General features: G+C 36.7%; 1 protein-coding gene across 1 annotated transcript in view; it reads left to right on the forward strand.

The window, feature by feature from the left end:
- LRP1B (LDL receptor related protein 1B) overlaps nt 1–16,459 on the forward strand; it is a 1,171,881-nt gene that overhangs the window by 1,118,941 nt on the left and 36,481 nt on the right. Inside the window, 1 exon segment of the mRNA XM_067549510.1 lies at nt 9,797–9,958. Coding sequence (XP_067405611.1) covers nt 9,797–9,958 — 162 coding nt within the window.

Raw genomic sequence — 16,459 nt, forward strand, 5'->3', positions numbered from 1 at the left:
ATTCAGATATACTGTCATGTTATGATATACTAGGGTATGTAGTACCCTACTGTGTGTTAGTTTCCACTATATGTTTCCTTGAAGATTTCAAAAAATTTTGAGAAGTTCCAGAGTTAGTCCAGAGTCCAGAGTTAGTCCAGAGTTAGTCCAGAGTTAGTTCCAGAAGTTCTGTGTTAGTCTGTATACAGCAAAAACAACGAGAGTCCTGTAGCACTTTAAGGACTAACAAATTTAATTTCTGCAGGCCTAAGCTTTCGTGGGCTGTAACCCACTTCATCAGATGTAAGGAATAGAAATCAGATAGGAGGTATATATATACATCTAAGGGTAGTTAGATATAAGCAAAGTCCATTCAGTTAGAGTAGTTGAGGCCTATTCACAACCATTGAGTAGGAGGTGAGAATGTGTGAACAGTGACAATTACTTCTTGTAATGAGATAACCATACCAAGTCCCTATTTAGACCCAGTTTGATTGTGTCAAGTTTGCATATGAGTTCCAGCTCTGCAGTTTCTCTTTGAAGTCTGTTTTTGAAGTTTTTTTGTAGAAGTATAAATTTTGAATACTTCTAAGTACAATAGTTTCCCTCCAGGTAATATGTACGGTATATTGGAATAGATTCACCATGACTGCTCTGACAGTGTAAAGGAGCTTCAAACTGGGCAGAAATGTAACTTACCTGCCCTTTAAAACACCTTTACATTTCCAGACAGCCAGACAGTTGTAAACAGATCTTATAAGTCTCCATTAAAGAGAAGCTACATACATTGTTTTTAGAAAAGGCAGATTACGCTGCAATTCTGAGTCCTTTAAGACTGTTATTTAGATTGCTTTTAATGCTTTGAAAGCAGCATAAAATACTTCATCAACTGTTCTTTTACCTATGGCAAGGAATAGCCATTTTGATTTTCTGCTTATTTCAGATTACTTTACTCAATAATTTCACTTCCTGTAAATATACTAGGAATACAGGTTTATCTAATTTTGTGATCTTCCTAAGCCTTGTTAATGTTTTCAATAAGTTCAGTTATTGCTCTATTGTTTTATTTTATACTTTTATTGTGTAAGAGAAAAGCAAGTGTATTTTTCTTAGATTTTTACTGTTCATGTTAATTATTTCTTTAAAAATTCCCGTTAATTTGGTTTGCTGGAAAACATTCATTACTATTATGCAAACTTTTAATTAGATCTCTCAGATGTGTGCTTTTAATTAACTGATGACATTTTCTTTGTTCCATTATTGTAGTTCAATACAACTGTCATAAACTTATAAATTTTAATTAAAGCTGCCCCCAACTCTAGTTATAAAATGTCCACATAGGAATTTGCCAAAAGACTTAACTGTAAGTAAACCAACAGTGAATAAATCCATGAACTGCCAGTGGGATTTGTTTAACAAATTAACATTTGTGTGCAGATGAGGCTCTACAATATATAATAACCAACAAAAATTTAACACAATAATGTTTAAAAAAATGAATAACACTCTGCAATTGACTTCATTGGTTATCAAATTATTATTAATTATTAGGTGGTAAAAGAGAATAGAATTTATATATACACATTAATTAGAAAATATTTTCTTATGCAGACTCATTTGATTTATAGTATTAGAATATCAAGAAGGAATTTGCATTTATTTATTTAGGTTATTATTTGAGCCCAACTCCAATAATGCTGAAACTATTTTGAGTCAGAAATAGATGTTTAGGGCCTCATTCTCAGTTATGCTACATTATGATCAGTTTGGCCCATGCTGAAAAACCGCTTTGAACTCCTCACTAGTCACAAAGAGACCAGAACCTTCCTTAAACAGAGAAGCTGAGGGTTATTCAAAAACTAGATAATGTGCAGCTGGCATTGAAGTAGTGTAGCTATCTTGAAATCATTCCCTCTGTCCACCAAGAATTGGGGAATGCTAGGGGTGAGATGGAGCATAAGCTGGAGTTCAAGGTGCTCAGTTGATCCATAGCTAGGAAATGGTGCTAAGGTTCCACCGCAAACAGCATCAGTTAGAACAGTCCCAAGACTGCTTAAATTTACCCCATGGACCAAACAAACTTCTGTCTTCTCCCAAGATTGAGAGAGTGCATACCTTGGCTCTACCAAAGGATCAAGCCCTATATCTCAAATTACTAAGTGAGTATACTAAATATTCCCCCAATAAAACCTCCCTCCCCTGATGATGGACGTTCAGTCTCGTGAATATGAATTATTATGGGCACACAAACTATTGATGTTGACTATACCAGGCAAGCTATCCTTGAATATACTGTCTTTGAACTCCTTATATTAGACTGCACTGTTTTCCATAAGAATGGTACCAAATGGAATAGAAAAATCAAAGACAGTGTACATATTCATATACACCAAATGGGTATTTAAGTTCCTGGTCCTTAGCCTACGATTGCCAGACTGAACAAAGATAAAATCTCTGGTAGTGTAGACATTCAACTAGATGATCTGAAATTTAAAGGAACAGAGTTTAGTTTTTTTAAAAAGTAATCAGAATGCTTATAGAACTTCTCACCATTTCTCTCTGTAATTAAAATGAAATAATTCTATCAACTCTTTACTTGACCTAATACACAAAGCAGTATCTTCAGTCTTTCCTTCCAAGAGACTTCGTTCAATATAACAAAATACAGACTATTCCTCAGTTATTTATTGAGATTGTTGACACACCCTGAGCCAATACAGATGAATGTCCATTTTAGATTAGCCCTTATTTTTATCTCTTCATATCTAATTAATATTTTGAATTTAAGATGATGGCTAGATTGAGAAAAACAATCTAATAGACACAAAAGAGATAATTACTGAAATATATATTTTTGCAGATGAACAGGACATTTTATATGCTGCTGTATAGCAGTGTAAACCATTAGACAAGGAGGAACTAAAATCTCCTATATAATCTGATCACAACCCAAACGATAGATTTTAAGATGTTGATCTCCACCGTTCACTTATATGCATGACTTTTCCTTCTGAGAAACATTATTATCTGAATCCCACACACATCCCTTTCTCAGGTGGTTTGTTCACGTCCTGCTGCCAAGAGACAACTATATATACCTCCGGCATCACATTTGCTCTCCGTACCCGCGAAAGGTTTTTTTTATAAAATCACCACAAGATATACTCTAATTATCCTATTAAAATGCTGTATAAAACATTTGCAAAAATACATAACAACTGGAATATATTTCTGTGCTTTGTTCCCCATTCCATCAGTTTTCATGGGTTAAAGATTCTGTAAGAGTCCGTGGTCATTCAGATTTAATTTTTCCATATTTTTACAAGATAGTCTGGCCTCAAGGAATAGAGACTTCCAACAATATTAAGCAACATATAACTTATCTGTTTTTAAGAATCTATAAAGACATTGCTGATTCTTTAAGGGGCAATACGTTATTTGCATTAGTTTATTTTACAAACATTTATTAGGCACAGTATCTGGGTGCAATTTTCATTGTTAAGATCAGGGGCAAACAAAATTCACATCAAAATAAGGAGTATATACTTTTTGAACCTAAACACCAAACTAAACGCCAATACATTTAGGAACCTTGTAGTTAGTAGAAATCTGAACAAAAAGCTGCCTTGCATCACACTCTAAAAGTGGCCAGCATGGAGACAAACCTATTTGCAGCGGGAGTCGGCTTTCACTAACCTTCACCTACAAAAGAGATTGCATTCTCTATTGCAGTGCTTGTCCAACTGGAACATGTACTGAAAATGTGGTGTGTCACATGTTGTTATCTTCTTGCTGCTTTTACAAGCACGTAAGTTTGGAGAGCACTTGATGTACACATTTAAGTACAGGAAGTTCCTGTAAGGGGATAATTCATTGACGGGGATGGAGAAGGTGAACCAGGAGGCTGGCCTACATATGAGGGATAAGTAGGGGAAGAGGAAAACATGCCATGCAGCAAGTGCTGTAGTGTATGCTAACTCAGGAACAGAAAAACTTGGGAGGTGAAAGATGAAAGAAAGAGCAAAAAAGGATATAGTGTCATTATATGTTTTTTTATATTTAGAACGCAAGTTGCTCAAAAGAGAGTTAAAATGCAATACATTCTTTCCTAATGTTATTTTTATGTAAATAATTGTGGTAGTTGACACAAGACTGTTGTGTGGTTATGATTCCCAGCTTGAGATAGTTGGGTGTACATGAGGCAACCTTGTAAAAATGTTTTCCATTCTATTATCTGGCATCTCAATTAATAATAGCATCAAGCTCTTATATATCATTTTTCATCAGTAGATCTCAAAGCAGATCAGTATTATTATCCTTATTTTTCATACATAGAGGTGATGTGACTTACCCCAGCTCACACAGCAGCCCACTGGCTGAACTGCAAATAGAACTCAGATTTCCTGAGTCCCTTTCTGTCCCCTAGACCATTCTGCCTTCCTGTTGTGTGGTAGTAGGGGATGGTAACTATTATCAAATCCTATTATTATTTATCATTGTATAGCGTTGAGAGATTTAATAAATTAATCTGAGAAGTATTTTAAAATTCCAAAATAGAAGGTGCTTTATAAGAGATGGCACGATTTTACAAAATATTACTTTGGATTAAACTGTCTACATATTAATGGAAAATGAACTGCTGACATTTCTAGCTGACACATTAAATTAAGTGACTAAAATAGATTTTAGGATAAAGTGAAGGAAATCTGCACATAACTGTCAAAAACTGGCCTATTTGTAAGCCTACTCTTGCATAGAAGAGAATAAAATTCTTTCAGGCAAAATACGGTTTCCCCATCACTTTTTAAAAAGAAGAAAGAGCATGACAAGAAAACATAGGCTTTGAACTTTTAGATCTTATTTTGTCATTATTTTTAAAAAGCTTATGTACCAGACAACAATGATTTAATTCAAAACTGTCTGAAACCACCAAACCCAGAGGCAAGAATCCAAATACAACATATACAAGAGTACACCTCTGAGTCATTTGCCAAAAAAAGAATGTATGTCAACATCTGAATTCAATATCGTTGATTTGGTGCTTAGAGAACAACTGAGACATATTTTGATGAATAAGCAGGTTGCTGAATATTTAACCACTTGGAGCTATTTTAAGTTGAGGGTTTCAGTCCTGCAAAACAAGTTATAGGAAGAGATTGAATGTGCATTAATCTCATGGTAACGATGCACAAACGTTCATCTTAGCATTCACTAAAACAGCAAAAGAGAATATGAAAAAGGAGTAGGAAAAAGGTGAAGGGAAGAGTGCATAGGAGAAGAGGTAAAACGAAGGGAGAGAAGAGGGGAGAAGGAAAAAAAAATAAATAAGGCTTAGTCCCATATGCCTGAGAGGAGAATTTGTCCACTTGTCTTTCATCAAAATTTTTTCTCTGTGGCACTGAGATGTTATAATGACAGGTGTGATATAAAAACATACATAGATAGGGAAAAAATCAGAGATTCAGTTATTATTGTGTTTGGTTTAATGAAGTTGTAGGACACTGATAAAAAGATTTTGGAGAAACTAGGAAAGGTCATGCAGAGAAATGGATATGAGAGTTGTGAGTAATATAGCGGTAATAAGTGGCACTAGGAGAGTGGATAAAGTTACCCAGGACAAGTGTGAAAAGTGGGGACCTAGACCAAACCACTAAGGAACACAAAAAGAGAGGGAAGGAGAAGGAAAGAAGATCCACTGAAGTTGATGCTGAAGGAGTAAAGAGCAAGGTAGAAGAGAATCATGTGAGGACACGGTTACAAAGTCCAAGGAAGAAAGGCAGATGAAGTAGTAGTCAGTAGGTCAGGGTGTAGCAGAAAGATCAAGGATAATTAATATGGAGAAGAGACTTAAAGGATATGTTTACACTGCAGCTGGGAGGAGTGACTCCAAGTGCAGGTAGACAGATTCATGCTATCTTAACTGAAGTTAGTGCATGGAAATTAGAAGTGTGGATGTTATGGTACTGGTGGCAGATTGGGCTAGTCACCTGACTCCAAGCCCACCTTGACCCCCTGCGTCCAGGGTGGGGTGGTTAGCCTGAGCCATCTCTAGTGCCACAATGTCCACAGTGCTATTTTTAGCATACTTGCTGAGGTGAGGTAGCATGTGTCTGTCTACTCCGGGGGGGGGGGAATCACACGTCCCAGTTGCAGATATACCTTGAAAACTCTTAAAGGAAGTCATTTACTGGCTATCGTGTACACAGTTTCAGTGGACCAGGGGTAAAGCCAGCCTGGGATAGATAAAGGAGAGTGTTGTAAGAGAAGAATTCTAGGCACTGGGAAGAGACAGACCATTCAGGGAGCTTTACAGATAAAGGGAAGACAGAGATGGGGTGATCAAGAGACAATTGTGGCTGAGTGAAGATTTTTTTAGGATATGATAAATAGCATGAAAGTTAAGGGAGGAAAGTGTAGAGGGAAAGCCCAGGGAGAAAATTCATAAGAGAAAGTAAAGGAATGAAGATGGGAGCTTAGAAGGTGTGAAAGGATGGGGTGGAGTTGACAAGTCAAGGCTATTGATGTGGACTGAAGTTTAGAGACTTTAGAGTAGAACATAGATTTAAAAGAGGAAAGAGAGAAGATAATGAACTCCTGTTGGATCCTGACAGTTTTTTAAATAGAGTTCCTTCATATGCACATGTGCCTTTGATCAGAGATTTTTAGTAGCAGTATCCATTTGGCCCACGCACGTACTCTATATACATCCTTGTGCTCCATACTGAGGATATGTAGAGCTACACCAGTGAACCCCTCTCAATTCCTTCTCAACCATCTTTGGCCTGAGCTGGAGTGGCAAGCATGCCTGCTGTACTTAAACATAGTTAACTATCATTAGTTTTTCTGTTTCTTAGCTTAGTTTAATTCATATTTGAGGGTCCTTTTTTTTTTGGTTTTTTTCCCCCTCTTTTTTGTTTCCTTCTTGAGGGTTAATCTGGACATTAATGCTTCTGGGCATGCCAGGCTCCCCAGGCTTTAAACACTGTCTTTCCTACCAGGACGCTATCCTGGTCAGTGACAGCCACTCTCAGTGCCTCCATTATGTGGGAAACATCCACATACTGGCCAAATGTAAGATCTGCTTCTTCTTCAAAAGCAGATCTCATAAAAATAGAGAAATAAAATTTAAATTGTTAATGATGGAGCAAGCCCTAACACTGGCCTCCAATCCTGGCTCCAAGAACTTTCTTGCACACCGGTGTCCAGGCTCACTTAGTACCCCATTTACTTCTGGGTGCTAGTCACAAAAAGCCACATATCATGACTACCTCTGGACCTCGGTCATCAAAAGCCTTGAGGTATACATTACCTGCATCTGCATCCACAGTACTGAGAGCCTCTCACAGTAAGACTGTGGGTGCTGACAAGAAGAATAGTTTGCTTTCTAAGAATGTTAGCTTTCTTTCTAAAACGTCTCAGTCACCAGTCAAAAAGAATGTTCTGGAGACCTCAGGTCCCAAAAGGAGTACTATTGAGGATCCAGTTGGTTCCAGTACCTCGAGCTTATCTAAGGCTTCCTCTAAAAGCCACTCTGCTACTAAAATGGATTTGGTACCAAAGACTTCTTTGGCATCAGATGGGCATGTCCATTCTAGTAGACATTCCACTTCAAAGAAGTGCACACCATCAGACTATGTTGTATTTTCAAATTATTCAGTGTTCGCTGTACCAATGCATTATAGACCATCCATATCTTGGTATCAACATTGGTCTCCACAAGATCTTGCTCAACTCACACTCATGTACCTTTGGTATTGCAGGAGTTTAGATATTTAAGGGATCTTTTTGTTTCGGATGAGTCACAGTCTCTATTATTTACCCATATCATAGAGTTATCAGCCACAAGATCTTCTGGGTCACCGACTCTACATTTCTCATTGAGACCTCCTGCTTCACCAACACTGACCATTCAGGGTGAACAGTTATCAACTTCCCTGAAATATGTTGAGGATAATTCTTCTGACTCACAGATTTCAGTTCAGGGATCTCCTGTTTACTCTTTGAGATAATACTCTCCTACCTATGCTGAGATAAAGACTGGGTGGTGGGGACAGACAACCTTCACCCTGATCAAAGATACCTCTTCTTCTGCCCAGAGGTCCCTCAGCAGCCTTATTGGGATTCCTGGGCCCTATGTTGCCAGCAATTCTTGAGGGCCCTAAGTCCATCTCTCCGGGAGCATAGAGAGAGCCGTTCTTCTGAACCATCACTCCCTCCTCCTCTACCTGAGCCTTTAGAGGAAACCTTTGATGAGCAGCAGGCAAGGGATGACAAAATGATAGCACAAACATTTCTTCCTTGAATCCAGATGAGGCTGAAATGCCTTCACCACCTTCCACGGCAGATGATTTTAGACAATTTCAAGAGATCTTGAAAAGCATTGCAGATATGCTTTAAATTACTTTAGAGGAGGTCTGGGATTCTCATAATAAACTCCTGGACATTATATATACTTCAGCTTCTGGATGTATGGCCTTCCTGTGAAATGAGGCTTTGCGAGAGTCTGCTAAGACTGTCTGGCACATTCCAGCTATGGCACCATCTATTCCTAAACATGGTGCCAAAATATTGTGTTCCAGTGAAGGTCTTGACGTTTTTGTCACTGAATTGCTTGGTGGTACAAGCAGCTAATGGGCATGGTAATACATTCCATATGTTTGCCTTCTATCTGGACAGAACCAAACCATTTAGAAAGTCTCCCAGAATGTTTTAATATTTTAAGTACAAACTGTTGAATTGCGGACAGATCCACAATCTCCACTCAGAGACTCTCAAGGTGGATCACTGGGAGTATTATCTCATGTTATGAGTCTGCCAACATTCAGCCTCCTACTAGGATGTGAGGCCATTTTATAAGGTGTCAGTCTACCTCATGTGTCTGCCAAATGAGTACTGCTACCAAAAATCTTTGATCAGAGGTGTATGGAGAGTCATGTGCATCTGAAGTGGAGTGCCCATAGAGGGACACATACAGAAAAACTTCAGTTACGGCACAAGCTGTGTAACCTCTCTTTTTGTTTTTAAATATATTAGCAAGAACTTGGATTGAGAAAAGGTAATGAAGAGAAGTGAAAGAGAGTTTAATAAAAGAGCAAAATGTAGCAAAGATGTGTAGAGACATGATAATGGAGAAAAGACGAGAAATAGAATATGTGATAAAATAGGAAAGAGAAAAAAACAGGTACAGATTTATGTTTTAGTGTGATGTAAAATTATTCTTATTGAAAATTGAATGTTAGTAAAATATACTTTACATGAGAACTTTACATTTTTTGATCTTTCTGTCTCATATTTGTAACCTTTAGAATAAGTGAGTAAATTCTGTAACAATAGTAATGTTCAGCATACCACTTGTCCTTCTGCAATAGCAAGAACCCAGTCTGATTGTATAATTCTAGGAGATGTTTTACTACTCCATTGCTCCAAAATCACTCTTTGGCCATATAAATCACCATATCAAATTATCTTTAAATGTAATGTGACTTTCCAATGAAGTGGTAAATGGTCAGATGTTTTTGGTTAAGAAAATTTGCCAAAAAAAAAAAAAGGGCAAAATCAATTGGGTTTGACCTTTGAAACACCCATTTCATTTATTTTTGTGCTTTTTCTACCAGAATTTTGGAGCCATGTTGCATTCATTTACTACAGTACTAATTAACAAAATGTGTTGGTGATATCTATCAAAAAATACTTATTGGGCTTAAAAATCAAAATGTTTTACTATTATCAGAAATGTATGTTTTTATTCAAAGTATTGATTTTAAGTTTAATGCATATTAATTTTTACCATAAAAATAGTTGTCTTTATTTCAAATAGGGAGGCCTACATGCAGCTGTGCACTGGGTTTCACAGGACCAAACTGCAATCAAACAGTTTGTGATCGTTTTTGTCAAAATGGAGGAACCTGCAGTGTCACTGCTGGAAATCAGCCCTATTGTCACTGCCTGACTGAGTACACTGGAGACAGATGTCAATACTGTAAGTAATACTATGTATGCCAGGTCTCTGTAGTGCATTGAAAGTGTCATAAGATTGAAATTTAAAGTGAGTAGTTGGCTGAGCGGGTTTTCCTGTTCCCCTGCCCCTGTAAACATCAATCCAAAGTTAGTTTGGTCACAAGTAAAATGAATTTGGTGAACTCAACCAACCCCAGTGAATCTTTAACTACAGAAGCCAGCTGTAAAACTGGCAAGAACATTGGCATAGAAAAGGGCATTATAAGTTAGGATTGAGGTCTGTGGTTTTGTACATTGGAATAGGTCTAAAATTCACAAATTTGTCATAGTAAGTGCAATAAACAGCATAAATTAATGGATTTGACATTTCCTTCTTGTGGGTATTGTGTATAACCAAGAATTGTAGTTATAGATTTAATGCAAAAATGAATAATATACAAGAACCTCACATGTAGGTAGTGCTACCCGTACAAGTTATAATTATGATTATAAGATGGCCTGTTTTCAATATGTATTAATTATGGTATGGAGTATATTCTCAGTATGTATTTATTATACATTTATGAATGGCACTGCATAGTAGAACAACTTGCTTTGCCATGTCAATAATACCACCATCCGCTCTGTCACCTAGACTGTCAGGATGCCATCTTTGACTCCTTTTCCTATGTCCCTCACGTCCAGTCTGGGTACAAATCCTTGCTTACAACTTCCTTCACAACATCTCTCTGTTTCTTTATGTCCATATGGCCAAAATTGTGTCCAATTATTGATAATCTTCTGTTTTGATTACTCTGATCTTTTCCTGCCTACATTCCCTGATCTCCCCACATTGGTCTATCCTACCCATCTAAAACATGCTTCCCAAAGTTACCTTCATCACAGGTTGATATATCACTATCACTCCTCCCACCTTCAGTTTGTAAAGATCTCTAGACCTGAATTATCTCAGAAAACTTGCAAAAAGAAGTGAGTATTTTAGAAAGCCTCATGATATATTTTGTAAACTAGCATGTGTAGAATTATTTCTTTTCTCAAAGGAAATACTTTTATCCACCATCACTATCTGCCACCCATAAAAGGGAGCTCATGTGAGATTTACTGGGGCTTCATAGAAAGTTAGATGTGGTTACAAAAGACAGTTTCCTTCCTTTTTGAAAATGTGTGTCTTTTATGTATTAGAACAGTAAAATTTCTGCTGAAGTGTTATAGTATTATGTAAATGTTGTGCAGAAAGCTTTGCCTGCATCTGCCTTTTTTTTTTTTTTTTTTTTTAAAGAGAAGTGACTAGAATTAACGTTTTTGTTAATGTGAGAATTTTACATAAATGTACTGAATAAAGTAGCTCTTTCCACTAGGGGAAGATTGATAATGCATTTTTAAATTTTCAGAGAAAACTTAGATAAAGCTACAAAACAATTATATCACCTTTAGACTTTCTAGGCGAAATCATTTTTGTTAGTAGAAATATGACAATAGTCATTCAGCTATTAATAATTTACCTCTGTGGTGTTCTTTTGAAATATGTGCTCTGATAGATTCTCATTCCAATGCTTCATCAATAATAGCATTTAAAAAATTGCTAATCACTCTTACTGTAAGCATTACAATAACTTACTTCACAGCAGCTGCAGAATTCAGGAATTGGAGATGGCACAACCTCTTGAAATCAACATTTTTTTCCTAAATAGATAAGATTTTTGATACAGGACAGTATGTAATAAATGTAGACCTGTTCTGATGCTAATGTAATGACATAATTTGTGGAGACAGTCATTTGCCCATTTTTGCCTATCTTATGAAGGAGATAAAGAATGCTGAATTTAAACAAATTCCAGGAGAAATTAGGAATTGTAAAAGTCTGGTTCAGAACTCTTTACCAGATATTAAAATTGTGTTACTTAATAGTGAAAGTTCTGTCAGACAAGGAAAAAGTTAGTCTGTATCTTAAATGGGATTTGTACTGAAATAAACTGAATGTATTTCCAGTTGGGAGACTATGAAATAAATTCAAGCCTTTGAATGGAAAAACAGAAGTATTTGTGATTCTGTCCCACTTGTTATTAAACCAACTGCATGGATTCACAAATAACTATCTGCAAATACAATTGGGTATTTGAAAATAATATAGTACATAAATCATGCACAGACACACAGATTAAGAAAAAATATTTACTTGAGGCTTACCCCAAACCAAACAAATTGTTTCTAGTTGAATGCTACTGCAAACATCATTTTTTAAAAAGAATTAATTTAAATGTAAATGTAGGGGTACTTTTTAAACACCATGTTTATTATCAGATTTGGATTGTCTGCTGACACCGTTTGGATTAACAGCACAATTCAGAGATATTTAAATGAATTAAGGCTTTTGTTTGCATAAGACTTCTTTCTTTCTTTTTTCTTTTAAGGAGCTTCCTACATTTTTAGACTGCTTTATAATGGCCAGCAACTGTTTGATATAGATTGCATTGGTATTTGGTTTACAGTTAATAATTTAAATATATACACACACATGCAAGGTTTGTTTTTTACTAGTATGTGATGCTTGTATAGATGCTGAAGCAGATTATTATAACTCCATTATAATAAAAATCAATTATCTATAAAGCACATTAGCTTTTGCCTTGTCATGTTAAGGTGGATGATACAAATAAACATACAAAGAAATATGTACATATGGTTCCCATGCCTCCAAATAGCAAATATTACCAAGGTGTTTTACGACAGGCATATGATGTTTACGTGCCCAATTTCTTTCATGTTTTTAAATATTATATTTGCTTATTTGTTCTTATACTTCTTTTCTTCTGGACATGTAACCCAGTTTACTGCCGTGGGTTCTCGTTAGGGTTGATATCTTGAACATATGTTCTCCTGTTGAGAGATTACATGGATACTGGTAAAATGCATTTAAGTAAATGTATATAGACGTTATGGCATTTTATGAAATATACATAGAACTCACCAGGTTACACAGGATAACATTATCCTGATGCTTATATTCCATGAATCTCGGGCTTGTACAATCACTATTGTCCACATATTTGTGTTTATCTCCTTGAAAATAATTCCTTATTTAAAATTCCTTCAATGATGCATGTGGAATAATTAAGCTGTTCAAGTTCATCTCTTGAAACAATCAAATGGAGAAAAGTTCTGACCCATTTAAAATATGTAAAATTTGAGATAGCCTTCTTGCAAGAATTTCATTTTCCTGAAATTGAGAATCCTTTCCGTCAGAAAAGTTAGGTCAATTAACAGAGTTTAGTATAATTCAGTCTGTAAAAAACACCTAATATTTGTGTTAGATAACATAACTCTCTGATGTCTGTGCCTTTGTTTCGGCCTTACTGCCTTGGGAGAGCTGTCCTTGTATCTTGCAACTTTCACATCCAAGTGCAGGGCTCATCTCTTTACTTAAGCTTTCAAAAGAAGACAGAATTTTTATGAATCACAACATTTAACTAAAAGACGAACTAATCTTTTTGTTTAGGATGGTTTTGTGTCTGGTAAGCCTGTCAGATACCACAGTGACAAGCACCATATGAATGCAAAGTTTGATTAGCTAGATGGAGATACAGACAAACTGGCTAAATATAATCCAACATTCCTACACACTGTACTTTTTGGAAAACTGTATATGAATTTGATTTTTACAGAGGATTTTAAAATTATAAGAAAACTCATTTTAGACAAGCCTATTCTTCACTTTATACAGCCAGATTATCATTACATTGTCTTATTGTGGTTTTGGACAATATAATATCTGGAATACAACAAATGGGGTGATACTTTTCTCTAATACACGTGGGCCAGATAAGTGTCTAACTGTGAATTCCCTGGCTTAGCACAGCCTCTGCACACCATTATAAACTCTGATCTGGGTAGCAGATGTGTTGGGGAAAGGAGGCGTCACTGGAGCATGCTGGGCTTCAGTGACCTCTGCTTGCACAAATGTCCCTTGGGGCTGTTGCAGGCAACCTAAGTTTGAAGAGCCTGGTAGTTACTGTAATTTATGATGGAGGCCAAGCCATCTCACCACAGCCCAAGGACTTGGGAATAGCAAAGGTGACATGGAGGTTAACCCCCTTTTGGGTCCTGTACCGAGCACAGCTCTGCTGGACCTGTGGAACAGGACCTCTACCTCTCTAGGCTTGGTTACTTCCTCACATTGCACAATCTTATAAATACTACAGCATAGATAATGTTGGAACAGGGGCCAGTTGTGCTCTGGGTAGCTTTAACTATTATACATAAACATTGGAGGTTTAATGTATTTTTGCTTCAAGCTCCTCACTTAAATATTTCTATAAATAGGGAGTCATTTTTTTAGATGCTAATGCCTCTCAGGGTTTACTCTATTGGAAACAGTTAAGGCTTTTCAGAGGGGAAGAAGACTAGCATGTGCATTAAATAGGAAGAATCAACAATCTAAACTGACTGAATTTCCAGATAAAAAATTCTGAATATCAGATATTCCATATTGCTATCTACGTAATAATTTCAGGAAATTATAAATTCCATATATTTTAACTCACAGCTCAAGCTGAATTTGCCTGATTTAGGCTTATACGGTGATCAGGAGGGGGAAAAAAAGGAACACTTTGTTAGTTGACTGTCTTAAACATAATTCTAAGGCAACACAGATTGTTGCAGTTCAAGATTTAGAGCTCTTGCTCTATGTAGTTTTAAAACTAGTCTCTTTCACCAACAGAAATATCCCCCACCTTGTCGCTCCAATATCCTGGGATCAACATGTCTACAACAACACTGCAAACCGAGACTGATGAAATTTTAAAATACCTTATATATACAGGGAGGGATGAAGCCCATTCTATTGCAGAGATTGGATTTAGATTAGATTCTATCACCTTTCTAAAATAGTAGGAACAATATGCTTTTTAAAAAAGTTATTTAGCTCAAGGAGAAATGGATGCTATTAAAAATATTAATTCAGGAAAGGCCTTGGGCTCTGATGGCTTTTCGGACAACTGCTGTTAATCATGTAGTTTTTTGATTGACTATCTATTATGTATTCCAATACTGATGCACATATGCACTGCACAATCAAAAATGGAATCTTCTGGCCAGCGGTATCAGTTGGAATGCACCTGTGCCCTGACTACCCTGTCCCCACACTCCATCTCCAAAGGACATAAAAGGCAGAGTGGGGCCATGCATCCTTCAGTGCCTTCTCATGGCTGAGGCCAGATCTGTGAACAGTGTTTTGATTTTTTATGCATTTGTGAACTTAAAATATTTTAAATTGTTATTCCTTTCAGTTAGTCTAGTATTTAGAAAAAAATCCTACTTTAACTTAAGTTTCCTCTTAGATTCTTTATTCTCTCTCTTTTTTTGCTACCTGGTACCAAGTTTCTTTAGTTCTCATAGCTGAACACAGATCTCTGCGGTATAAGTATTGCCCCTCATGTGAAGTGGCTATATGTCTCTATGATGATTACTCAAGGTGTTTATTTTGCCTTGTTGAGAAGCACATCACAGACAAATATTCAATTTCTCATTTGTTTTGTAAAAACAAACACAAAAAGCAAGAGAGGCTTGCCTGAAACATTTTCCTCTGCACAAGTCCATGAAGCCTGCTTCTGATCCAGGTAAAGAAGATCCACTCAGGTCTGAGCGATCCTCTTCCAGAAGTAACCTGGTTCGCACTGGCTCTGTGGTCATTTCCAGGCCTCCTACCACTTCAAAGTCCTCCTATACTGTTCCTGCTTCCAAATTCTCCACATTGGCTGACAGAGGTAGGACTTTGTACTGCTTTTTTAAAAAGCACAAGCATAGATCACTGTCTGAGGTAGCTAGGGAAAAAAAAGAAGCAAACAGCAATTCATTCTACCTGAATAAAGGACAGCACAATGACTGAGGAAGGTCACTTAGATACCCAAAAGACCCAGGCTCCACGCTTTGGTACTTGCTAAAGACCAGCTTCATGTGGTCACTGGCATGAACCCTGAGTTACTGTCTACAAACCTCTATGCACTGACATCTGGGTTTTTTGTACTGGCTTTTATGCCAATTCTTTTAGTACCAAGTTATGATGGAATGCACCTCTCTTTCACACCCTACACACGACTGTAATAATCTTTGTACAAAATATGCCTTGCAATGTATCATTGCAAACTAATAACTTGTTGGTCAATAATATCATGGTGAATGTATGTAGCAACATTATATGTAAAGTTATGAACATAAACTGAAATTATGACTGAAGTGTGTTTACCAGAAAAGTTTGGGGAGTAGATAAACCTGTTTCTCAAAGACAAAGGACAAGTTGACACCTCTAGTGAGGTGTCATCAAAGCTGATGGTCCATCACCTATCCAAGTGACCATTCTGTGGCAACAAAGAGGGGCAGATCTGCATCTTTGCGAACAAGAACATAAAACCTCCCTCCACCAAACTCCATGTCTCCTTACTCTCAATTAGAATGTTATCTCAGGGTCACTCTCAGGAAAATGCATTCCAAAGGGTGACAGAACTACAAAAGTAAGGGACAACAACAA

The sequence above is a fragment of the Emydura macquarii genome, unplaced genomic scaffold (assembly GCF_026122565.2).
Source record: "Emydura macquarii macquarii isolate MOO-44397 ecotype Brisbane River unplaced genomic scaffold, CSIRO-AGI_Emac_v2 contig_1253, whole genome shotgun sequence".
Classification (NCBI taxonomy): domain Eukaryota; kingdom Metazoa; phylum Chordata; order Testudines; family Chelidae; genus Emydura; species Emydura macquarii.